Source organism: Xiphophorus maculatus, chromosome 7 (genome assembly GCF_002775205.1).
Source record: "Xiphophorus maculatus strain JP 163 A chromosome 7, X_maculatus-5.0-male, whole genome shotgun sequence".
Lineage (NCBI taxonomy): Eukaryota > Metazoa > Chordata > Actinopteri > Cyprinodontiformes > Poeciliidae > Xiphophorus > Xiphophorus maculatus.
In genome coordinates this window covers 11,649,936-11,674,071 of record NC_036449.1, presented here as the reverse complement: position 1 = coordinate 11,674,071, position 24,136 = coordinate 11,649,936, and the positions used below count along the sequence as shown (strand labels likewise).

General features: G+C 38.2%; 3 protein-coding genes across 15 annotated transcripts in view; 2 read left to right on the top strand and 1 right to left on the bottom strand.

Moving 5' to 3' along the window:
* Positions 1-967, top strand: part of LOC102225344 (guanine nucleotide exchange factor DBS-like) — a 41,394-nt gene extending 40,427 nt beyond the window's left edge. For 7 of the 8 annotated variants that reach the window (XM_023336274.1, XM_023336271.1, XM_023336275.1 and 4 more), the window contains one exon: positions 78-967. In XM_023336274.1, the coding sequence (XP_023192042.1) occupies positions 78-124 (47 nt within the window). In that variant the 3' untranslated portion in view covers positions 125-967. The remainder of the gene's footprint in view (positions 1-77) is intronic. The other variant, XM_023336268.1, reaches the window with a different exon arrangement.
* A 1,847-nt stretch (positions 968-2,814) lies between these two features.
* On the top strand, positions 2,815-12,110 carry phf11 (PHD finger protein 11). Of its 2 annotated transcripts, XM_023336367.1 has the most exons (18): positions 2,815-3,026; positions 4,360-4,464; positions 4,545-4,678; positions 4,761-4,789; positions 5,420-5,478; positions 5,631-5,701; positions 5,786-5,835; positions 5,931-5,995; positions 6,092-6,114; positions 7,126-7,199; positions 7,282-7,352; positions 7,468-7,490; positions 7,629-7,663; positions 7,752-7,813; positions 7,947-8,091; positions 9,395-9,787; positions 10,297-10,368; positions 10,921-12,110. In XM_023336367.1, exons 1-18 carry the CDS (start codon positions 2,922-2,924, stop codon positions 11,016-11,018), a joined length of 1,614 nt encoding a protein of 537 aa, XP_023192135.1. In that variant the 5' UTR covers positions 2,815-2,921; the 3' UTR covers positions 11,019-12,110. The 2 variants fall into 2 exon arrangements, with proteins under 2 accessions (XP_023192135.1, XP_023192136.1); XM_023336368.1 differs by lacking the exon at positions 5,631-5,701 and having other exon boundaries at positions 5,823-5,835.
* An 853-nt stretch (positions 12,111-12,963) lies between these two features.
* rcbtb1 (RCC1 and BTB domain containing protein 1) lies at positions 12,964-23,368 on the bottom strand. Of its 5 annotated transcripts, none has more exons than XM_023337472.1 (12): positions 22,986-23,349; positions 20,562-20,726; positions 18,717-18,867; positions 18,471-18,637; positions 17,905-18,063; positions 17,705-17,812; positions 16,504-16,646; positions 16,225-16,415; positions 15,263-15,389; positions 15,016-15,194; positions 14,775-14,905; positions 12,964-14,029 (listed from the first exon to the last, which is right to left on the bottom strand). In XM_023337472.1, exons 2-12 carry the CDS (start codon positions 20,685-20,687, stop codon positions 13,889-13,891), a joined length of 1,623 nt encoding a protein of 540 aa, XP_023193240.1. In that variant the 5' UTR covers positions 20,688-20,726; positions 22,986-23,349; the 3' UTR covers positions 12,964-13,888. The 5 variants fall into 5 exon arrangements, with proteins under 5 accessions (XP_023193240.1, XP_005798099.1, XP_023193241.1 ...); XM_005798042.3 differs by having other exon boundaries at positions 15,016-15,167; positions 22,986-23,343; XM_023337473.1 differs by lacking the exon at positions 22,986-23,349 and adding an exon at positions 22,716-22,978.
* Positions 23,369-24,136: the final 768 nt, after the last annotated feature.

Sequence of the window (24,136 nt, the reverse complement as noted above, 5' to 3'; positions counted from 1 at the left end):
CACACATTAGCACCTAAACGTCCATCAGCGTGGTCCTTCGGAGAGCGCTCTTCAGGTTTTTATCGTGTTTCCAACAGAAGGCAGTGGGAACCTCAGCACATCCTCCAGCTGCAGCGAGACCTAAACAAACCCATCAGACGTCAAACCCTGAACTCCTCTGCACTTCTCCCGTCAAGGAACTGCCCTCCTGAATGCAAGCATCACATGGCTGCATCTGTGCTGTCATGCCAACATCAGCACTCCTGGATTTTGCACAAAACGTTGTATGTTTGTCATTGTTTTTATTAAACCCGTACGCCATGTGGTCTCATAACGTTGTTACCATTATGCTGTTGAGGTGTAAACATTAGAGAAATAACTCCACTGTGTAGTAAAGTGATCTGGCAACAGACATTTTTCTGATCAGTTTTAGATGTATGAGTGGACCAGCAGGACTGAGATCTGTTAATGCATCTTTTTATCACCTCACAAGCAAGGAAAAGTTACAAGAAAAATATTTCGTCACGTTCATCAGCTCTAATAGACGGTTTTAAAAAGGGGGGAAGAAATACATTCATGCAGCTTTTTTAGGTTGTATGCTTCCCTTTTGTCAGCTCAGTATTTATTTAAATGTAACACACCCATTTGTATTCATGAATTCTCCCGTATTGCCACCGGTCTGCTGTTTGTTTAGTGTCAGCCTGTCTGTAGAAACCGGTTCTAATGTCTAAACTTTGTGGATTTTCTTCTATTTGTGAATTTCATTAATGCAACAAATGTTTCTCAGTGTAAAACCCCAGAAACCACTGTACTAACTTATTCCCTGTGCAGGGGGTTGTTTTCTGAATGTAGATAATATGTAATAATAACTGTCTGTCATGAGATATTTGTTAATGAAAATGCTATATTGTACACTAAGTATGGTGACGTCACTACCTGGTGACTTGTCAAATTTTTTTTACATAAACAAATTGTTACAAAACAGTGATTGTGTTTCTTTTTTTTTTTTTATCCAAAGCAGCAGATTCCCTGGAAATGAAACTGAAAGTATCCTGCACTGGGTTGCCACATCCTTGTTTTAAACATAAATGAGCTATTGACAATAATTCACAGTAACTGTTTTCACTATGGAGAGAAAGAGAGACCTATTTCTAAGAATCCCAAGGTAGAAAGAGTAAATACAGAGACAAGTTGAACCCTTTTGTCAAAGACAGTTATAATGTTAATGTATTTTTTAAAAAAATGCAATAAAAAGGTACTGAAAAGCATGTTTAGGTAACTTGCAAATTAATAAAGCACCTGTGATATTACAACAGGCTGCACAAATATGTACGACGACTTCTCAATTTAATTAGATTAATGTTAGGTGTCAAAGTTTGGAGAAGGTTTAGGCGTTAAGAAGGAGATTTGCAAAGTTGAAAAATACCTGGTGTGATACAGGAGGGGTCTGAGAAAAAGCTGCGATGCAGGTGGATAAGAGGACACGTAATCCTTCATTAAAGGTTTTCTGACTACAATAATGAAACGCTTTCTGACATTGTCCCAATGTTTGATTTAAGAAAAACAAAACACTGACCTGAATTTCTATTTTTAACCATTCGTTAGCTATAAAATTGTTAATCATTTTGTCCTCTAAATCAAAGAATACGTTTGTATTTTAAGCTCAGTTTATTTCAAGTTTAACATTTATGGCAACATTAGTTTCGGCTTATTTATTATTTATTTATTTAGGTTTACTTTCTGTGACAAGTTTTAAAATATACGCGACGGAGAGGTGTTCTGAAAACTGATTCTTATTTTTAAATACCAAGTCTTTATTCTTTGGAAGATTACAATAGAATACAATTAAGAGTTTCAAGCTTATTATTTAAACAATTGATTGACGTTTATGTTTCCTCCGCAATGTTCTCGCGAGGACTGGGGAAGAACTGTACGGGGGTTGCCTGTTTTTGAAAACCTGGCAACCCCGGAAGTCCTGTGTAGTCTGATTCAAGTTCTTCATTATATTCATTAAAAAATAATCATGCTATTAGTGGACCGGATCTTTTATTAGAAATTCAGCTAATAACATATAGAATTCAAGCAATGGGGTTATTAGTTATATTTACATGGATACCATCACATATAGGAATAAGAGGGAATGAGTTGGCTGATAAATATGCGAAACAAGCTTCAAAATATAGTGATATTGATATATTAGTTCCATTTAGTAGAGAAGAAATCAAATCTATTATTAAACAAAAGGTTAAGGAAAGATGGCAGAAACAGTGGGATGAAGATAGAAATGGTAGATGGCTGTACAGTATTCAAAGAAAAGTTGGTCCAATGAGGAGAACGGGACGAAATAGAAAAGAGGAAACAGTTATATCTAGGTTGCGTTTTGGACATACAAGGTTAAACAGTAATTTATTTAAAATAGGAAAACATCGAACTGGAAGTTGTGATTTTTGTGGTCAAGAAGAGACAGTAAAACATGTTTTGTTGTTCTGTACCAAATATTCTGTAGAGAGAAGGAAATTAGTTTGCCGGTTACAAGAAAATAAATTACAGTTAAATTTACAAGATATTTTGGGAAAAATTTCTAATTCTAAAGATATAAGTTATTTAATTAATTATCTTAAGAAAACAAAATTGATAGAAAAGATTTAAGTGTTGTTATTTTATTATTATTATTATTATTTTTGTTGTTGTTTTGTTTTGTTTGTTTTGTTTTGTTTTGAGGGGGGTGTATATAGTTAGCGTCCCGATCCACACTCCATTCCAGTAGACGGCGGTAATGCACATCTAAAAGTTGCTTGCCAACCGCCATAAAAAAGGAAAAGAAGAAGAAGAAGAAGTCCTGTGTAGTTCGAATAGCGTACGGGAACAGGAGTGGATCACGTCCGAGTGGAAGTGGACGTGTGTTTGGGGTTTATTTGGATATATTGAGTAGCGTGGAGAAAATGAACCACAGCCGCAAGTGCGTCCTCTGTCATCGGCTCGATGAGACGAAGACAACTGGACCCTTATCGAAGAAAGAGCAGGTCACTGCCCACCAGAACTGCCTGGTAAACATAAAGCTACTTGAATTATTTCTGTCATTGCAAACCGCCTACAAAAAAACCCAAAAAAAACCCCTGAAGTCCACAGGAAGTAGAGAGGGTTTAAGAAAAATGGCGGTGGAAATGATTTGAAAACATTTGATAACAGTGAGCTGGTATTTAGTTAATTTTTTTTAAAACTGTGAACAAAAACTCTAAAGTTTAGATGCGCTTTTTACAATGATGAGTCAGTGGATAAACGTAGCGCAGCTTATTGCTGTAATTTTAAAATAAACATACCTTATACATTGTAATAAAAATGCAAATAAGGCTTTAACCGGAAATGAAAGCAGCAGAGATTTATCCATGATTTTTGGAAACGGGGGATCAATAAATCAATTGGTAATTCACAGAGGTGGGTAGAATAGCCACAGATTGTAGTCAGCCAAGAAATGACTCAAGTAAAAGTCACCAGGCAGACAAAAACATCAAATTCTGGTCTTCTAAAGAGTAAAATTAATACACTTGTACTCAGAATAATTACAAAATATCAAATTCAGGCACAAGAAAAACTTCCCGATATTTGTTTATCTATATAAAACTTATCAAGCTAATGCAGTTGGTAATATATTTGTGTGTTAGAAAAGGGTAAAGGGTTTCCAGTGATGATAAATGTTTTTACTCTATTTTATTGATCTACAAGTAGCCCTGTAGGCATAGAAGAAGACATTAGAACAATAAAACCTTTGTACAAACAATCATTTTCACTTTAACACACAGCCCACTGTAGGTGAGTGTCTGTGTCTGGTGTGTTTTTGGCCAAAAATAAAAGAAAACATGTTTTCATATTCATTCGGATAAGTTGGTATCCAGCAATTTTACTCAAGTAAGATTAGTGGTACTTCTTAATAATATTAATCAAGTAAAAGTAAAATATACAGTGTAGTAAAATTTAAACGTAAATGTTTTGTTTTTTTTAAAAGTAAACTTAGCAAAGTAAGTGACTTGGCAGTCCCAAATACAGCACACAGTAAGTAGTATTTCTTGTGATTTGAGAGGTGAGTCAGGTTGGCATCCCATCAGTTAAACTAATAAATACATGAAATAATCCCTATACATTGTATTCCTTAACAATATAAATTTTAAATAAAGTGCGTCAGCCGATATGATATATGACTATTTAAGGAGCAAGTAATGCTAATAGGTTAACCGTGAATAAAAACATACTTTGACGTTTGTGGTTGCATTGTGACAAAATGTGAGAAAGCTCATGAATACCTGTCCAATATAATAAGCCTTAAATAAATTACGTCTTATCGTGTTCGCTTAATCTCAGAGACTTGTTTTGTTTGTTTTCCAGCTCTTTTCATCGGGCATTTTCTGCACCGACACGCCGCAGTTCGACGACCTGTTCGGCTTCTCTGTTGAAGACGTCCAGAAGGAGGTGAAACGAGGAAGCAAACTGGTGAGGACCGTCCGATGTGAACAGATTCCTCCCGTTTGCTGGCGTCTCTTTTACTTCACCAGTCATCCTCTCTGTCTTAGCTGTGTAAACGCTGCAAGAAGAAGGGGGCCACAGCGGGGTGTGAGGTGAAGCGCTGTAAGAAGACCTTCCACTACCCGTGTGCCATGGAAGAGGGAGCCACGACATTTGAGGATAATGTAAATGGGAAATTTGGGTACGTCTGGTACGAGGAAAATAGAATCACGTTCTAGAGAAACGTCTTTTTTTTTTTGACTTTATATTTTTTTGTGCGACAGACTGTACTGCCGAATGCACAGTGATCCAGGTAAGTGTTCAGACCTGCATGTTTTTATGCTTTTGTTCTTCCAATAAATAGGCCGGAAACAATTCATTGGGTTAGTTGTGATGTAATGTTGAATTATTGAAATAATTGTCAACTAATTTGGTAATCGATTAGTTGACAATAGTTGATTAAAGCAAAATGGAAATTTGCTGATTAAACAAGACAGTCAGACCAGTAACTAAGCCAAATCTGTACAAATTATTTTTATAAATTTTGCACATAAGAGAAAAAATCCTTTGTCTGTAAATAAGGTCAGTTTTAGCGTCACTTGGTTCAAATTCTGTAAAAAAAAATCTCTTATTAAGCTATCTAATTATTAATGTTGTTTGAGGTATGTTTTTAGCTGCATCCTTTGCTATAAATGATCAAGCATTCACTAGAAGGAATGCTGTTATTGCATTGAAATATTTATTTTCTTATTTAAAACAAGGAATTGATTATTTATCTGCTTCTTTTAATCCATTTTTTAATTTTGTGTAAAAAGGCTTAAGATGTTCTGGAAAATCTGCAGAATGTGCCAAATTTTCTTATCCGATTAATCATCACAATAATCGATTACTAAAGTGATTGTTACTTTTAATATTTGATTTATTGAACTCTTCCTTTTTCCAGAAAATCGCAAACCCAAAACGCCCCGACCCAAGAACCCCAATAAAGCCGAATCATCAAAGGTTTGTATTCACATTTATTAGCGGGACACATTTGTGGCTGATATTAAACGTAATTTTCAGTAAATTATCTCCTATTACAAATAAATGCAAGTCCTTTTTTAGAGTTCTGTCCCTCATATAAAATTACGATTCCCATGTTCTGTTCTTATGAGACTTATTGCCTCACCTGTGAGAGGAAAGAAGGAAATATCAGCGTGGACAGTTTATCTAACAGCATTGTTATGTGAGTGTCTCACAATCATCCGCTCTTTTATTTCCACTTCCATTATTGCCGTTCACATCAACTTAGAGGTTTGTGTTTTTTAAGGATGTTCTGTGCCCAACACGCTCCTTCGTCACTGCAGACGAAAGCCAACGGTAAGAGCTGCTCAAGCGCTTCATGCTCGCTTGTTTTGTTTTATTTTTCTTTAGTTTCATACATTTTTAGTTGAATCTTTTAAACCTTTTTGCAGGAGATTCTTCAGCTGCCATGTGGTCGTCCTCGTGCAGTGACTCATCAAGTATATCACTTACCAAGGTTTTTATACATTTTTACTTTTTTGTTTGTTTGTTTTTAATCGCATTGATTTCTTACCAACCCGACTTTTGACTGTGGTTGTTTTTTGCTTTTTAGAGACAGCTGAGTTTTGATGAACAGTAAGTAACAATCCATGCTCAAATCAGACTTTTGAAACTGAATTTATTTTTATTAAATTTTCCCGCCTTATAATAAATGTTAGACAACACTGTGTTGGGAAAAATTGTCCTAATGAAATGTCTTTTATTTACTTTAAGAGAAATTATACTTTTTTTTATGATACCAGAAACGCCTCTGGGAAGTTACAGTGATACAAATAAAGCATCAAATGGTCACGTAATTTAAAAAAACTGACACAGTCCCGAAAAAAATGTGCATTAAAACCGTGGTGAGGATACAAATTGAACAAGTCAAACATCTACATCAACAAAATCATCAAGTCCTAAAGTTTAAAAACTTATATTAGTTATTTAAAGAACAGTGGATTATGTGGTGGTAAATGTTATTTAGTCTGAGAAAACCATTTTGTAAATCATTGTTTGTGAAGATGGCTTGTCGCCACAAACCATGCAAAGAGAAAAAAAACAAGAACATAAAACATCTCATCATTGAAGACGGACTGAAGTAAAGTCAAAAGCAAAGGCTTTTGCTATTTGCAGGATTCAATGGCATTTGGCAAATATTACTGGGGTGTAAGTATTAATTTGAACCTGTTTAAATTAGAGAACAGTTACACTAAACAGAAACTTAAGCTCCATTTCCTGCTTTTAGATCATTTAGAATGTTTGCTTTTAAATTGATTCCATCCTGAAATAAAGAAAAAGAAGAGTACAAATGCATCTTTAGGACAAAAACAAATGGATTCTGAAGCGCATGTTTTAATGAGCGGTGATGGCCGCAACACGTTGTGACACTGTCTTCCCACCAACGGACATTATTATTATTTTAATGTCAGCGATTAGATTTCAAACTCGGATGCAGGCTGGATTCAGGATGAGTAGAGCAGCCTGACTCATAGTTTCTATAATAGCCCCAAAAGTAAAAATTAATCATTAACATTTCTTCTTTGAATCGTTCTTTCGAGTGAGTTAGAGGAAGTTACGATGATACCTTTAACCTCTTCCTCACAGGGAAGAAGACGGTGTGTCCACGAAGAAACCAGTAAAAAGGAGCAGGATGTTGTCCAATGATTCTTCAAACACAGGTCAAAACTCTTCCAGTCATAAAATAGAAACTATTGTTGTTGTTGTTTTTTTTTGTATTTACAGTTTCCTTGTTTCCTGCAGATGAGGAGGGACTTATGCCGCCTTTGGAGTCAGACTTTGAGGAAAGTGCGACCTTTGTGCAGGAGCATGAAGTAGGCTGGATGTTTTAGGGTTTTTTTTTGTTTGTTTTTTTTTCCCCACTTCTTTGGGGATGTGATTACTAGAGCCTGAAGGTGATTTAATAATCTCATGTTTTGTGCCTTTCAGTCAGCTCTCCCTCCACTCATCAGGTACCACATCATGCATTTTTTACTTTCTGACTGTACAATAATGTGGATAAAATTAAACAAAACATCTGAAAAATTAATATTGTTTTCCATAAATGTAAATTATTATGCACAACTGTTCCCGATGTTCTCCTCCCACAGCAGGGAGTCAGAAAAACCTTCATGTTCCTCAGCAGGTGAGCCCTCCCAGCGGTTTTATATTTATTTGATTTAAATATAATCAAAATTTAAAACTTTTTTTCTAATCTCTGTCTGTTTTTTCAGGGCTTCCGGTAGCGAATATGAATTCAGACTTCAATAACAACGACGACACAGTCATACACTCCGTGAGTTCTCAGTCAAGCCTTCAATGCGATTTTTAGTTTGGCAGCTTCAAGATTCGATTTATGTAACTTCTCTGATTCAGCATCAACAAAACATGATGGTTTTGTGATGCAACGCGTGTCGTTTTCTCTCAAGGATGCGGAGTCCGAGAGTTTGCTGTCCCCGGTGGCGGACGGCGCCGAGTTTTACCCGGCTCCCTCACCTCGATCCGTACCTGACGAGCGTCTGCAGGTTCAGCTGACGGAGACAGCGGTGCAGACAATAAAAAGAGAAATTCAAGGTAGGGTCTCCGTAATTTGGTGTCTCCTACTACGTCTCCTTGGCAACATGCAGATTTAATGCTACTAGAGTAGAGAATCTGAGCAGTTCTGTTGGATGGACAACATGCAGCGCTTCAGTTGCTGATAGATTATTTTAGATTTGCGGACAAAAAAAGAAAATGTGTCTCATTGTCTGACGTGTGTCACGGAAGCAATTACTTTAACCAGAATCTGGATGAGAAGAAATAAGAAATGTATAAAAACCTTGCGAGATGAGAACAGAAACGGAGTCAGAGGAGTCTGTCAGTCTGCTCTGACTTACAGTGGATCTGGCTTCATTTTATAGGTTCTGGTCAGAGAAGAGCGACTTGATTGGACTACAGGTGTGAATCCCTGATTGTTATGTGACAGAGATTCTGTGGAGCCCAACACAGATGCTCTTGCAATTTGTCTGTTGTTAAGGAAACAATTGGGGTTGTTCTTTGATGCTGAAGAGGGCAGATAAGTTCTAGGTTGGAGAAGTAACACTAAATAGTCTCCAGGATCAAGGACCTCCTGCTGTTATACGACACCGCAGAGGTCTTGAGAGCAGCTTGACCGATCTCATGATGAGACTATGCAGATGACCTGAAGCAGAAGAAGGGTGAGGAGCACATTATAACATTTTCCATTACACGTGTTGATTAGTAAACAGTTTGTCCATCCATCCGTGTGAGCTTCATTAGACTCCACATATTCATGTTTGCAACATGGATCCAGTTTGAACCTTGTTACCAGAATGGAGCAGGATGTTTGGTGTGAAACGATTAATTGCGATCAATCGATTATTTAAAGCATCGACTAATTTAGAATTTCATTCTTCATTAATTGGAGCGTTTACAGACCGAAAAAATGGCATTTGCTGAAAGAACGACACACCCTGAGGAGTTAGTAAGAAATAACTGTACAGAAAATGCATAAATTTGCATTTAAAATCTTTGTAAATATGATTCACCTAGAACTCCTGATGTGGCGTAGTAAATTAATGCTGTTATTGCATTTTAGGCAACTATATATTTGTCTCATTTTAAAAAAAAAAGGAATTAAATTATTTATTTGCATCTTTTGATGTTACATGTCTTGTTACATTTCTGATATTGTATAAAAAAAAAAAGGCATAAGTGGTTAAATGAAAATGTGTCAATTTCTTCTCTGATTGACAGAATGATCAATTACTAAAATGATCATCAGTTGCAGCCCTAGTGTGTTTAGATAAAATCCTCGTTCTAAATCATAGTGATCTTGAAATCGGTTGTCATGACGTCGCTCTGTCTCTGTCTTCAGAGTTCAGAGTCGAGCAGCACGAAGAACACGTCAACGGATCGTCCGTCCCTCATCAGAGCGCCGCCGCCCTCGGCCCTTACCCAGAGCGCTCCAGCAGCGCTCCGCCGTCCTCCAGTTCCAACTTCATCGCAACTCCACCCAGATCCGACTGCGCGACTATTATCTCGCGCCCGTCCCCGTCCCGTTCATCCGCCCCATGCCTGTTCCCTCCCCACACTCCTCCTCGCTCGGAGCCCTCCTCCACCCGAGCACCTCCCTCACCTGTCGTCGACGCGGCCAGCATCTGGAGGAACTGCAACACGGCTGGATGCACGCAGGCCATCTTCACTGAGTTTATTAGAGAAATTAACAACATTTCCAGCAGAATCCAGTGTGACCAGGCCAGCCAGGAGGGTGAGGAAAAGAGAAAACTGAGCTAATTTATGTGCTAAACACAACTACAGTGGCAAAGTTTACAGGTCACTCCTGGTAAAGATGGATAAAAAAAATTCATGTAATTTATTTTTATTACAGCAATGATGTATTTAGAGAAAAAGTACAGTTTATATTTTAATAAAAATATTAAGGATTTTTTAAAAATCGTTTTAATTTTCGAAATGCCCACATTTAGACACCCCCACTAACTTCTATGAAATTGACGTAGTTAAACTTTTATGTTAATGTTATCAGAGTTTCTGTCGATGCTTCATTTATAACCCACGACTTCCTGTTTCCCCGGTGAATGAATATGATGTGACATTTATTTCACTTAAAAATAGAAAAGACTTAATTAAATGTTTAGGGTGTCAATAAATGTGACACCTGTGTTTAAGAACGGTTCTCACTCCTCTCTACCAGGACTGCCAGTAAACGTGGAGCACAGTGTTGGTTTAAAAAGTGAAACTGTGAGATTTTCTCCACAGATTATGACCGGGCGCTTTCAATGATGCTGGCTTCTGGAAGACTCACAGACCTCGTTACCAAGCAGCACGAAGGTAAGTCGGCTTCCTCACTCCTCATTCATGTTAAATCGTCTAAGAAAACCTTTCATTCTGGACATTATTCCTTCCTTCGGCTGTTCAGAAATAGGCTGAAGTTCTGCTTTCATCCGTTGTCATTGGTGAACTGAGCAGAGAAAATGCATCTCTTCTTTCATATTTGAAGATTTAAAATTTGTCCGGCTGGCCTGCGTCTGATCTCAGTTTCTTTAAGACAAATGAGCAGAGCTGCAGCTGGACTCATTTAAAATGAAAGAAAAACAAAATCATAAACAAAGCCCAGTGGTGTTTGGATCTGTAGGGGGTTCATTTGCTCTTCATTCAGAGTCTAATTTACATAAATAGTTTACATCAAGCCTCAGCAGAGAGTGTTGCTTTTCCGTTAATTCTCCAGAAAATGTATAAATGTCATAAATGGGGGAAACAATAATTCCCCCTATTCTGTGAATAAATAGGTTATTGAAGTTATAATATATTGTAATAAGTCTGTAACTAAATTGTCTTAGCTTGCAAACAAGTTTAAATTTTAACCTGAAAACTGATTTTTAGAGTTGGAAAGGAGACAAGTGGAGCTGCAGCGTGCGTCGGCATCTCTGAAGGAGGTCGTCTCCGCTCTGAGTCGTGGCACAGAGAGAAGCTACTTTTAATCAGTGATCTCCTGGTTTTAATTTACAGTTTTACTCTTTAGTTTTTACATTTTCATAAGGATAAGGAAATTCAACTAACTGTGGTAATATCAAGCTTCCTAATATGTGAAAACAATATTTTTAAATGTTCATTTCTGGAAAGTTCCTTTTATGTTCAGCTTATTGATTAATGTATAAAAAAAAATTTTTTTCATGTTTTAATGCACTGTTGTTCATTATCATGAGATAAAAATATTCAACTACTGTGTTTAAAACTGATTTTGTTTTTTTGTTTATGTCCTGGAAGATCACTGAGCCTTTTGCTTGTTTACAGAGACATGTTCAGAGTTTGGTTTAAAGAGTCTGAAATGTCAAAACTCTTAGCTTTAACACAGAGATATGCACACACGTTTGGTTACAAATGTTTTTGATAAAACGCTTTAAATATATATATATATTAAAGTGTAATTTGTGTGCTTTATTTTTCTTCATTTTGTGACTTTGTTCCGGAGCTCTCACATGTTCCATGGGCATTTCAAGAAAATCCACTCTCACTGAAATATTATCCCCTTTGTGCACAGAAATACTTTTTAACAAACCTCAATTTAATTCTGCATCACATTTTATTGTGTTAGCACATGGGTCATTACAAAGTGTTGCACACTTTTGAAGTTACGTAATATCGTACATGTTTTATTTAAAAAAGTCTTTGTACTAATAAGTGAATGGAGAGTGCCACCACTATGTTTGAGTGGGGATGGTGCAGTGTTAGATTTCGATCAGATTTTTTTGATCTGCATGTAAACAGAGTAGTTACATTTTGGTTTTGTTTGACATTTTCCTCGTTTGCTGTTTGCTACAGTGCCTTTAAAAAGTATTCACCCCTTCATACGGTTGATCCTTTTATTTCTTTAACGAATCAATCATGATCAACATAATTTGGCTTTTTTTTTTTTGGAAAATACAAAGAATTACCAATGACCTCATGGCTGCTTCTGTGAACTATTCAAATATGCATATTAAAAAGCTATTCTGGGGACGTGCTGTGGTGGCGCAGGGGGTTAGCACGCCCCACGCTTGGAGGCCCCAGTCCTCGACGCGGACGTCGCGGGTTCGACTCCCGGTCCCGACGACCCTCACCGCATGTCTTCCCCCCTCTCCTCACTCTCCTTCCTGTCTGCCTGCTGTAGAAAAAATACGAGCCACTAGCGCCGCAAAAACTCTTCGGAGAAAAAAATGGAGAAAAAAAAAAAAGCTATTCTGATAAATGAAAACAAATGCCTATTTTGTAAGATTAAAGTACGTTAGGTATTACTAATCAGCTCTTAGTAAATTGGTCAAATATGGAAAAGAAAATCTTAGTATCATTAAAATACATTTTAGAAAAGTGAGGAATTTTATTTCAGTATTTTCCAGACTAATTTCTCCCCATCCTATTGACTAAATGTTGCAGCCTTACTTACCTTTCATTTTGGTATTTTTCTTGTCCTTAAATCCTTTTACTTCCAGTTCTCACGTGTGTCCTGCCTTTCTATCCTTGAGGACACAGTAAATGGCTTTTATTGGACTTTTTCCAACTCCAGAGCACTTCACAGTACAGTCAGTCATTCACCCACTGCTGCCCTACGGCCACCACCAGCTGGCAAAGTGGGGAAAGCATCTTGACCTAGGATGTAGTGGACAAGTGACCGAGTAGGGATTTGAACCAGCGACCCGCTGGTTGCAATAGAACTTCCTAAACCACTTGCCTTCTGTCCTCCCCCCTTCCTTTGGCCTTCGATCCTTCATTTGCTCATGAAAGTTTCCTCTTAAGTTAGAAAGCGGAAACTACGGTAACTACAGAGATTTAGAGTGGAGTGAGTGTTCATAGCACATACATTTGTGTTATATTAAATTTAAAAAGCACCACTCCATGAAAAAATGTCATTCAAATTCTCTCTGGGGGAACATTGTCAGGAGGATCTGTGGGGGGAAATAGTTCTCTACCTTTAATATGACCAGGAGTGAAACATAGAGAACAACCAGACAAATATTTTTGTTAAATCCGTTTTCAGAGGTCAAAGCATTTCACTGACACTTATTATTCAGCATCAATAGAGAGAGAGCTGTTGATTTTCAATGTCCTGCAAAGAAATAAGTACAAATATAATACTCAAATAAAACAATAAGATATAATACTTTTAAATGTAATTGTCAGTGTACATCAGAGATTTAAGGAGGGGAAAAAAATATCTAAGCTAGCGTCGGCAGTTATGAAGCCACCAATAAATGTCACTGACCATGACCTCATCCTGGTGAGTAAAACTACATAAACTCTAAAAAAAAAAAAAACAATACCTTGATGAAACAAATAGATTAAATCCACTAAACCTGAAGAACTACTCTTAGGCCTCTTTGCAACTCAAGTTTCTTTGGATCGTTTTACCAGAAAGACTAGAAGGCACTAATAGCTCAAACGGGGTTGACCTACACAGATGAACCATCAGTTTTCAGTCATTTCCTCTCATCAGCTACTAGCACAGTCTCAATCTGCAAAGCATAAAAGTAGACACTAAACTGATTCATTCACTTAAAATAAAAAAACAACAACAAAACCGAATACTTAGTCTTTTAAGTTAAACTAAAATATAAACAGCAGCATTCCTCTCTCGTGCCCTACACAATATGTGTAAATTAAAAAGCAAGGCACTGTAGGGAACCAGCTGCTGCTCCCAGTGTGAAAGTATATGTAACGCTCGCTCATGTTCAGACCCAGCGCCGACACAGATGGCTAGAAGGGGACGTTTTCCATTGTGCAAACATTCTAAGACTGGATTTGATAATTCGCAGGAAAGCTGCTCTGGATCTGAAGTCTCTCTGGATGCATTCCCATCACTTCCTGCAGTTCAGGTTTAGTTTTTGAAGGCTCCACAGCGACTCGCTCGACAGATAAAGTCTTTAAGCAGATTGCCGTCAATCTGCCAGAAAGCAGTCGTCTGGGTCACCTCAGTCAGGTGGTTCATGCAGAACTTGAAGCAGAACTCTTCCAGGTCCTATAAAGAAAAGAAAAAGAGCTCATTTTGTGGTTTTAGGATGGTAAGACAAAACTTTGTTTTATTTCAATCAATCAAGTAATCAAACAATTGTATCTATAAAGCACCCTTCATGCTGGAGGCAGCTTGCTGGAAACACATAATGAAGGATATTCCTGAACCGGGTTTGAACCGTCCAGGGTCACAGTCTGCAGGTGCAAATACCAGAGTTGTGACGTAAACTGAAACTCCCTTTTTTTTCTCCACTCTTCGTAAGAGGGCTGGTGGATACTAAAAGTGATGTATCTCATCTTTTCTTCACTTCCCTGGAATAGCCAGGGGAATTCATTGCTTATATTCTTTGCTTAATTTCTTAATAAAACAATTATCAAAATGCATTTTGATACGTTCTTGATCGACTCGGCGTTTCACCTTAGGTAAGACTTATTTATTTCCTTAACAAGGGGCACAGAGATTCACAGATACAGTTAATGTCACTAGATAACTGAGAAATGTTTCAATGTCAAAGAAAGAGAGAGAAAGAAAAAAGAAATATAGACAGGATGTATGGCACCAAGTTAGAAAGAAACTAGGAAGGAAGGACACAAAATATGAAGCGACAAACCGGTAACTTCACAAGGCTGTGAATGACCAGGATTTCGCATATTATTTTAAGGACAACTCATGCCCACTTTCACACTAATCAACTGTTTGCCTGTTATGTGAGGCTTGGTAAAGAATGAATGAACGTGCTTTGAAGACCGACCACGGCATCGTAGCGCACAGCGGCAGACAGCAGAGAGAAGGCGTTCTCCACCGTGATCCCCCGCTTGATGATGTGCTGACACAGACGTTTGAGTCGGTCCTCGCAGTAAGACGTGGCCAGATCCAGCAGCCCTGAGGGACACACAGACTGGATCAGCAATTAGGGATGACATGACAAATACAAGCCGAAATCAGGCTGCATGCTGGATGTCTGTGTGTGTGTGTGTGTGTGTGTGTCTAACCGATGGCGTCTTCAGGAGAGAGCTCCACGTTGTCTGTGTAGAGGAACTGGAGGAAGGCACGATAGACGGCGTAGGAGAACTGGTCTATCTCAATCACCTCCTTCATGTCCTCGTTCCAGTGGGACTGGAACATCGATCGGAAGTGTTCGCACCTGGACGGCAGAGACGGAGGACAGCGGCTGCAAGAAACGGTTCACACGTGAAGGATTTAGGCAGAGATTGAACGTCTAGGTGGAGAGTTTCTGACCTAATTTTGAGGACCGCTTTGTGGACGTAGATGTATTTGCCATCAACGCAGAACTTGAGGTCAGCGGTTTCTGGGTTATCGAACTCCTTCTTAAGAGCCTGAGCCACAGTTAGGAAGTCATCGTGCTCTGATGGGAGAGGAGCACCACAACCAGAAGTTTGCATGCACTTGGAAAAAGAGGTTGTTGTTTTTTTTTCCCTCACAGTCTGACAATAAAAACAAATGATTTCCATGATGATGAAAAACAAAGAAAAATCTTTAAATTCAGAAGCTTAAACAGTCTTTAAACGGTATGCTTTATAATCCAACATTTTAATGCTACTTTTGGGGTAATGGCTTCTTCCCATGTTGGTACAAGACAGCTTTTTTTTTTCAAATACTTTTTTTAGCACTGTTCGCTTTCATTGACAGGAAATTAGCAGAAGTACAAAGACGAAGACATGCAGTAAAGGTCTCCAGGTCAGAGATCAACACTGAAGACTGAGGCCTCTGTGGCGCCTGCTCTACTGCTACACCATGTGATGCAACGCAAGACTGGCTTTTATTAGGACAATGACATTCTTACCAACTGCAGTATCTTCACAAGGTTTTGCTTTTGTTTCTTGGGTTTATGCATAAAATCTGCACCAAAATTCTCTCATATTCATGCTGTTCAAACATGGTGTTGCATGTTTGAACAGTTGAATGTGGTTATTTCAGGAAATGGGGAATTGACACAAACCAAAACGCCTCAGGGTCCAACTGGAAAAGCTGTCAACAAAATGTGACATGTCTCAACAACGTACGGGTTATCTGTGTTAAATCTGATAATAATAACTGTAACTGACTTTGATCATTAGGAATGCAGGATGGAAAGGTAGAGGTCACAGACAAAAATACATGTAATTGCTGAAATGTCCTCTACAAATAAAATTTGACTTGACTTGGTTTTTCGACTCCTAACCCCAAGTTTCTCATCTCACCCACGGAGAGAGGCCGCCACATTACGGAGGGCGTGGCGAAGCACGCAAAGACGTTATCCGTGCAAGAGAAGTGTGTGAGGTGAGGCAGTACGATGGACTGGCCACGGCACTGGCCCCACATGTACACGTGACCGCTCTGGGTCTTGGCGGCCGACGTGTGGGTGGAGTGGCAGGCGGCGACCTCCACAACCCTGTAAAAAAAAAAAAACGGACGGAGCAGTCAGACGGAGCGGCGGCTACGGGAATCAAGAGTTTGAGAACGCGGAGAGAATCCGTCACCTCTCCTTCTCCGTCAGGATCTGAAGCGGGCTCAGCTGGTTGCTCTTGTTGCCTGTGCCCAGCTGTCCATATGTGTTTGCACCCCAAGCGTAGAGCAGACCCTCGTCTGTTAGCGCCAGGGAGTGGGCGTAGCCGGAGACGATCTGGGCAGAAAAGAACTTCAGCAACAAACTGAGCCCTGAATTTTTAACCACATGCTACTGAATAGAGAATACGTTCATGGTCTGCATAGGACAAGCGAGTCAGCAGCAGATTGCTTTCATTAGTTATTAGTTTATGTTTATACCCTTTATTATTAAAAACTAAACAACTATATTCTTTTGGTATTTTTACTGATGCCCAGTGGATCACTTTATGTTGTGCTTCAGCTATTTACATCATGGTTGTGTTAAAAGTAAATAGAAGATTTTTGATTTTTTTAGACAAAATCTAAGTATTATTGTTCACACAAATAAACATGTTCATAAATAAACCACTAAAGCCTCCATCCACCTGTGGTCACCTTGCTGCCTGTTTTCCTTCATCCTTCATTTATTTTGGCTCTTATTGGACTTATTGGGATTTGGAATGGGAATTTTTCATAATTACACAAATCACTTCTCAATTATTCCTCAGTCCATAGCAGTCATGAAGGAGTAAATTAAAATCTCAATTATTACAAAAGTCAAACATGGCTTTTGCTATTTTATAAATCATATTCAGAGTGCCATTTATTCATCTGACGATTGGAAGATAGATGGAGCTAAACAGACAAAAATCCTGGAAGAAAACAGGATTATAAATTAAGAAGTTCTATAAGACCTGAGTAGATCGGTTGAGGTCAAAGGACATTTATGCACTAGAATGGCCCAGTCAAAGTCCAGATCTACATGTAATTGGGAACGTGCTTTAAGTCTTTAAGACTGATGTTCACAAATGCTCTTGATGCGATATGCATGAGCATGAGACTTTTTGTAAAAAAGGATTAAATCCAAAAGATTATATTGACTCAGGAGGGCCGACTACAAATGCATGCCACACTTTTCAGATTTTTACTGATAAAATATTTTGGAAACCAGTCAATATTTTTCTTTACGTCAGTCTCTCACATTAAATTTGATGGTTTATAACCACATCGTGAGAAAAAGTGGGGGGGAAAAGCAGTCAAGGGATGTGAATATTTTTCCAGGTAGTTTATATTTGACTCAGCATTTTCTCTCACCTGTTGCACACACACACCTTGCAGACCTACGAGTCGACAGGGAGACATCTGGTTCCCGTTATTCCCAAGCCCGAGTTGCCCGTTCCCGTTGTAGCCCCACCCGTACACCTGCAGACAAATGAAAGGCATGCGTCACAGCTGGGTGGCACCCAGCACCGGCTCTGCCTAAAAAACCCCCAAAAAAAACCCCAAACGGTCACCTCTCCGTTGTCCACCAAGGCCAGAGACGAGGTCTGGCCGCAGACGATGCTGATGGCCAGCTTGTTCTGCAGGCAGCTGGAAACCCTGCGAGGCGTGGGCTGGTTCGCCGTGGAGCCGGAACCCACCTGGCCGCAGTTGTTGTAGCCCCACGCGTACACCTGGAGGACAAGGTGGCCACATCGTCAAGGCAACGAGCTGAACTAAAAGTGTGACGACCAATAGATTTGTCACATGAAATCCCACTTAAATATACTGAAATCTGTAGCTGTGTAGAGAAAAATTCCAGAGGGTTTGAGAGCTTTCAGAGTAATGTTCAAAGCACAGAGTGTGAAAAATTCTGTTTTTACGCCAAAGTGCAGCTTCTACTGTAAATTAGCTTGAAGCACAATAGGTTCCTTTATCCTGAGCTTGTTTTCCAGACTTCAGCTCACAGTGGATTATTCATGACTGGACTTTTGTTTCTGCTCAACACTCTAAACAAAAGCAAATCTGCTTTCTGCAGAAACTTAAATGCAAAGACCTCTGTTTATGCAAACATTTGTTGAGTTCATCCCAGGAAACTCACTTCTCCTAAGTTAGTCAGAGCCATGGAGTGGTGGGAGCCACAAGCCACCTCCGTGATCCTCTTGCTGATCAGGTTGGCGGATACGACCACCGGAGCAACTCCCTGATTGGTTGTCCCGTTTCCAAGCTGGCTGTAGCCGTTGTGTCCCCACGCAAAGAGCTCTCCGTCTGAAACGCACAAGCACTTGTCGATCCACTGCAGGTTTTGTGTTTGCTGTGAAATTGGGGACGGGTTCTGTGACGCTACCGTCTGTAGCCAGCAGGATGTGGGGTCCACTGCCGTAGCTCAGGCTCACCACCTTCCTGCCGCTCAGGAAGTCCAGCTTCTTGGGGACGATGGTGCTCTGGCTGTCCCCCGTCCCCAAGCAGTTGCTGCAGTTCAGCCCAAACACAAAGACCTGGACATGCAGGGACAGAAAACAGGAGAAAGAGTGGGGACAAGCTATTAGGAGGCTTAAACAGACAGTGTTATTATGACTCTAAGGCAGCTCTAAACAGGGGGGTTATTAGCCTTGATTCAAAGAAACTCAGTTTCCTTTAAATCAAGTCTAATGTCCTCTTATCAAAACAAACATTTCCAGGCTTGAATTTCACTATTTTTCAGGACATTTTTGAAAACATTCTCAGTTCTTGAAGATTAAACATGAAACAAAACAAGATGCTGAAGCTATTCCACAGCTTTTCTTTTTTTTTTAATGAATGACCCGACTCATAGTGCTTTTTTAAAATCACTTCAAGATTTATCAAATCTGGATCTAATTAGTCGACACAAAATGCATGTACATTTGTGATCAGTAACATTGTTCTATTTATAACGTTATTCTATTTGGGGAAGTTTCAATGCTTTTGCAGCTAAAACAAAACCATGGATCCAGATTAAAAGCATGGTTTAAAACTGTAAAAGCCATTTTTTTGTTTGTTTTCTGGATGAGTCTGATGTGATCTGACAAAAAAATATATATATATATTTTGCAGCACACTTTGTAGCACAAAAACTTAAGTATTCATGTGGATAAAGAGTCCTCCATAAATAAATTATTATATAAAGTGTTTTGTTTTTCAGAAATTCACCTCTGTGTCTGTTAGATTAAAAAAAAAAAGATTTTAGTTTGAAAACATAATTTTTTTTCTACTCAACTGTTATTTTTCCAAGTGTGTGTATGAACTCTGGACCTGCTAAGCTGAGCAGCTGCTGGTGTTGATATTTCCAACCAAATATCAACACCAGCAGGAGGCGCTGAAGCGATCAGAGCTCACATTATGAGAAAAGTTTTAGTTAAGCTTCAGACACCAAGGCTTACAGCAAAAAATACTTTAACCTGACCTCGTTTTTTAAAACTCGGTTACTGAAAAGATTAAAAAAATGAAAGAACAAGTTCTCACATGCATTTCTGAACATAATGTCAAATTTAATCATCAACCAATTTACATTATTAGGAGTAACCATCTTTCTGACTGCAGCTGGTGTAAATAAGATGCAGTTCCAGTTATAATTAGCATGAATGTCACATTAATTATGTTTAAGGCTTTCAGTGAAGCTTTTGGGCCTGTGCATTTTTTGTCAAGGATGAAACCAATACACAACATACAATAGATGAATTATGGATTTTCTCTAATCCATACAGGATCAAAAGTATGCATACACCCCCCACAATATGCGGCTTAATGTTCCTTAACAAGATTTACATAGATCCAAATCCCATGTGACACCAATGTCCATGATGGGTATGTGTAAACTTATGACTGGAGCTGCAAGCAAAAAAAAGAAGATATAAATTAGAACCCATTTTTAAAGTTGTAAAATATATAAAGTTTTGGTCTCTGGTCATTGTCTTGGTAAAAATAATTGTATTTGCTATTGCCAAAGGTTAAACAGAGTGTTTATAACAGCAATAGATTACATATAAAACTCAGTAAAACAAGCAAAAAATAGTGATTAAAAATAATATTAAATGAGATTCTGTGCAAAATAAAAATAAAATAAAATCAGCAGATATGAAAAGTCATGTTCTAGATAACGTCCTAAAACAAAACATCACCCCTTGCCTAATGAGCTCCAAACCAGAAAAATGTGTTTCCTGTGACCTCTCACCTCATCGTCATTGGTGATGTAGATGGCCTCATTAGCAGACGAGCCAAACACACAGGCCTTCCTTATTGATGGGAGCTCCTCCGGCGCCATAAGGCTGAAAATGGGCCATTTGGTTACATCCACCATGATGTGCTCGCATTGGCTAGTACGCCCCAGCTGCTGTCACTGTTTTGAGTGGATGAGGGTGCATTCACTTAGACATCAGAAATAATTTTCCCTTTTGTCAACACACTTAGACAATCACAAAAATATTCAGGAATCTGGATCAGTTTTCACATTCTGATCTAATATGAATTAAAGCCAAACACACACACACACACACACAAACGATAGAGATTAGACACAGACCGCGTCACAATGTTTCATAATAACTCAGAGATAAGGCAATGATTTAAGGGAGTAAAAATCCTCCTGCTTTAACTTTTAATCTTTACCAAGAATGTTTTGGCTCCAAACTCACTTAAATGGCCAGATGGGAAACGAGCTGGATCAAATATAGAAGCAGAGTTTTTTGCACCTTGTTAGGATCATCGTATATCGCTTTAGTGATTAGACAAATTTATTATCTTCAAATTTCAGTGTTCAATTAATTGAGAAATAAATAGAAGATATAAAAACATTAATAGATAAAATGTGCAACAAAACATCTTCTTAATAGCAGCTTAATGTGTTTAAGGTAATTTGCACAAATTAATTTTCATAAGACATGCGTCAACCATTCATCTGTAAATTATGTCCATTGTGTTAATGAAACTAAAATTGTAGGCAAATATTTTTTATTGTTCTACTTTATTTAGATCATGTGACTTTACCTTTATCTTTTTTGCTTGCTGTCAATCTATTTTTATTTAAATATAAAAGCTATATTTTATACAAATAGCAAAAGCCCCCCCCCCCCAAAAAAAGAAAGATTTTGGCTTTACTGATGAACAGCCAGGTTTATTGAAGTAAACCAACAGCATTTAAGTTTCACCGTAAGAGCTGTTGCACAAACCCAAACACAAAAAGACAGTGTAAGATACAAAACGCGATCTTACAACCGTAACGTTTGAAAACTGAAAACAACGTTCACTACTAACAACAACAACCGATTCAAAAACTACACCGTATTTGATTACAATAAACCAAAAATCACAATTCCAATTGATCAATATTAGAAATATCCTACATACAAAATTAACGTACCTTGTGCCTCTATCAAGGCCGTCAATAAGATACATTTATAACCCTGTTGTGTGGCGCATATACAATGTATGATTTCCACAGTTGCAACTTATCTTCCGTTCTTTCTGTTGCCAAGCTGCCGCTGCACAACATAAACAGCGGACGTTCTCTCATCAAAATAAAAGCATTAAATTCAAAAGCCGGAAGTCAACCAACAAAATAAAGGCAATAAGCGCTAAAAAGGAACACAACAAATATGGAGCTTAACTTGGGGTTATTTACACAACTGAATAAAACAGAACAAAGTAAGGATATTAATTACATGAAATTTTTATATTTTGACATATTTCATTAACAGAAAATGTAATTAAAATTGTTTGTGTAAAGAATTTTTTATTTATTTTTTTAATCAATGGCCAATGGATTAGTGCAGGGGTGCCCAAAGTCGGTCCTCGAGGGCCGGCGTCCTGCACATTTTAGTTCTCTCCCTGGTGGTACCAACAACCTTTTCAACATGTCAGTGTTCTTCTTAAGCCTCTAACGAGCAATCATTTGATCCAGGTGCGTTAAACCAGGGAGAGAACTAAAACATGCAGTATGCTGGACCTGAGGACCAACTTTGGGCACCCCTGGATTACTGCATCTCTACTGAACAATAAATCTACTGTCAAAATGAAAGCAACTATCTTTGTAAGTGGTGACCATAACACGCTGCTCTACAATGGAAACTATATCTTAAGTATTTTGGGGGTCTGGCAGAGGAGTTAAAGTATTTTACAGAAAAGTCTGGCTTGTACCTTTAATTCCCCTTCTCCGCCCCCACCACCACCTTCTCCTTCCGCGACAAGCTTTGCTAAAACATTTGTTTATGAAACAAATTATAATGCTAGGCAGATAACGGGTTTGTGTGAACTGTGGACTAAATATGAGTTGCAGGTGCAGACATCGTCGCGCTGTTGTGTAAATGGTGAAAACGGGACTCGGACTGACCTGCGTGTGTTCGTGATGAGCAAACAGCAGACTCTAGGGACAGCTAGCTGAAAGCCGATAGCTGCCTGTTTATGTTTGCCTCTGTTACGAACACATTATTCAAGCAAAACACCGGTCAGCAAAAACACTCAGAGGAGCTGCTGCCGGACTCGTCTGATTTCAAAAATCCCATCTAATCTACAGTAGGTCGCACTGCAAATAGAAAAAAAAACAAAAAACCCGAATAGCAGGAAGAACGTCGACCGTAAATAAAAGATATAATTTGCTCACCTTAGTGGTGAGTCTTTCTACGAGGGGGATATTCCGTCTGACGGCTTCGGCATGGCGTGCGGAAAGGTCGACGCCTCTGTAGGTTTTTTATTTTTTATTTTTTACTTTCTCTGCTGGAACAGAAACAAAAACAACTGCTCCAACTGGCGTTTGTTTGGGGAAGTGGCGCGAGCACAACGCGTCACGTGACCGCGAGACCAAAACAATCGAGTTTGACTTCCGGTTAGTAGAACAGCAGCAAGAAAACTCGCTCGAGATTTTTACAGAGGGGACATGTGGTAGTCTACAAAGAACACCAAAATGACACCATAATTTATATTTTACATGAACAGAATCTGTAATTGTGTCGGACATTTTTTTTATTAATGGATATTCTCATAGAAAACAAAGTTATGCGTATTTGTTTAATATTTATACACGTCATCTATAGAATTGAGAGTAAATGTGTAACAGAGATAATCTTAAATAAAATGCACTAAAGAATATTTTTGTTTAAGCATCTATTTATGACATCTTATTAAAAGTGTAATTAAAACAGTTATCAATATATGTCATGATCGAAATTGTAATAAGTATATTAAATATTTTCTATTATATTCATATATAAAGCATAAAAGTTTCAATAGGCACGGAAAATGTCTTATTCCTTACATATTTACACTTTGTCTAAAATGTGTGTTGTTTATACATTTGATAATCTGAATAAAATGTTCATCAAAATAAAATTGAAATAAAAAGAGAAAGTCAATTTAAGACCTGCTGGGATACAAATGTAATGTGAAACATAATTATAAATGCTTTAACATAAAGAATACAGAATTGAATGAATTATTTTTAACATTTAGTTATTTTAATTATGTAATAAAGTATTTGAAAATTAAAATGATCAAATTCATTAATGTATGCATTTCCAATTTTGTGGAAATGATTACAGATATATATTTGCCTTATTGATGTATTGCATGACAACACTTTGTCCTTCAACAATAGATACGATTCTTATAAAATACTGAACGCCAACATGCTTGGCACATGAATAGGGGGAAAAAAAATCAATGTAAAGATTAGTCTGAAGGATGACTGCAGATGCTTCTATTAGACATGAGAAACTCTAGCGTCAGATACTGCAGACAGAACAGTAACAGAGAACC

Bases quoted from the DNA above. Each gene is read 5' to 3' on its own strand.
- phf11 (XM_023336367.1), top strand. From the start codon at position 2,922: ATGAACCACAGCCGCAAGTGCGTCCTCTGTCATCGGCTCGATGAGACG. The intron at 5,836-5,930 runs GTAAGAGCTGCT...ACCTTTTTGCAG, and splicing joins ACTGCAGACGAAAGCCAACG to GAGATTCTTCAGCTGCCATG. The intron at 7,353-7,467 runs GTAGGCTGGATG...TGTGCCTTTCAG, and splicing joins CCTTTGTGCAGGAGCATGAA to TCAGCTCTCCCTCCACTCAT.
- rcbtb1 (XM_023337472.1), bottom strand. From the start codon at position 20,687: ATGGTGGATGTAACCAAATGGCCCATTTTCAGCCTTATGGCGCCGGAG. The intron at 18,638-18,716 runs GTAGCGTCACAG...TGTGCGTTTCAG, and splicing joins CATCCTGCTGGCTACAGACG to ACGGAGAGCTCTTTGCGTGG. The intron at 17,813-17,904 runs GTGACCGTTTGG...ATTTGTCTGCAG, and splicing joins CCTTGGTGGACAACGGAGAG to GTGTACGGGTGGGGCTACAA.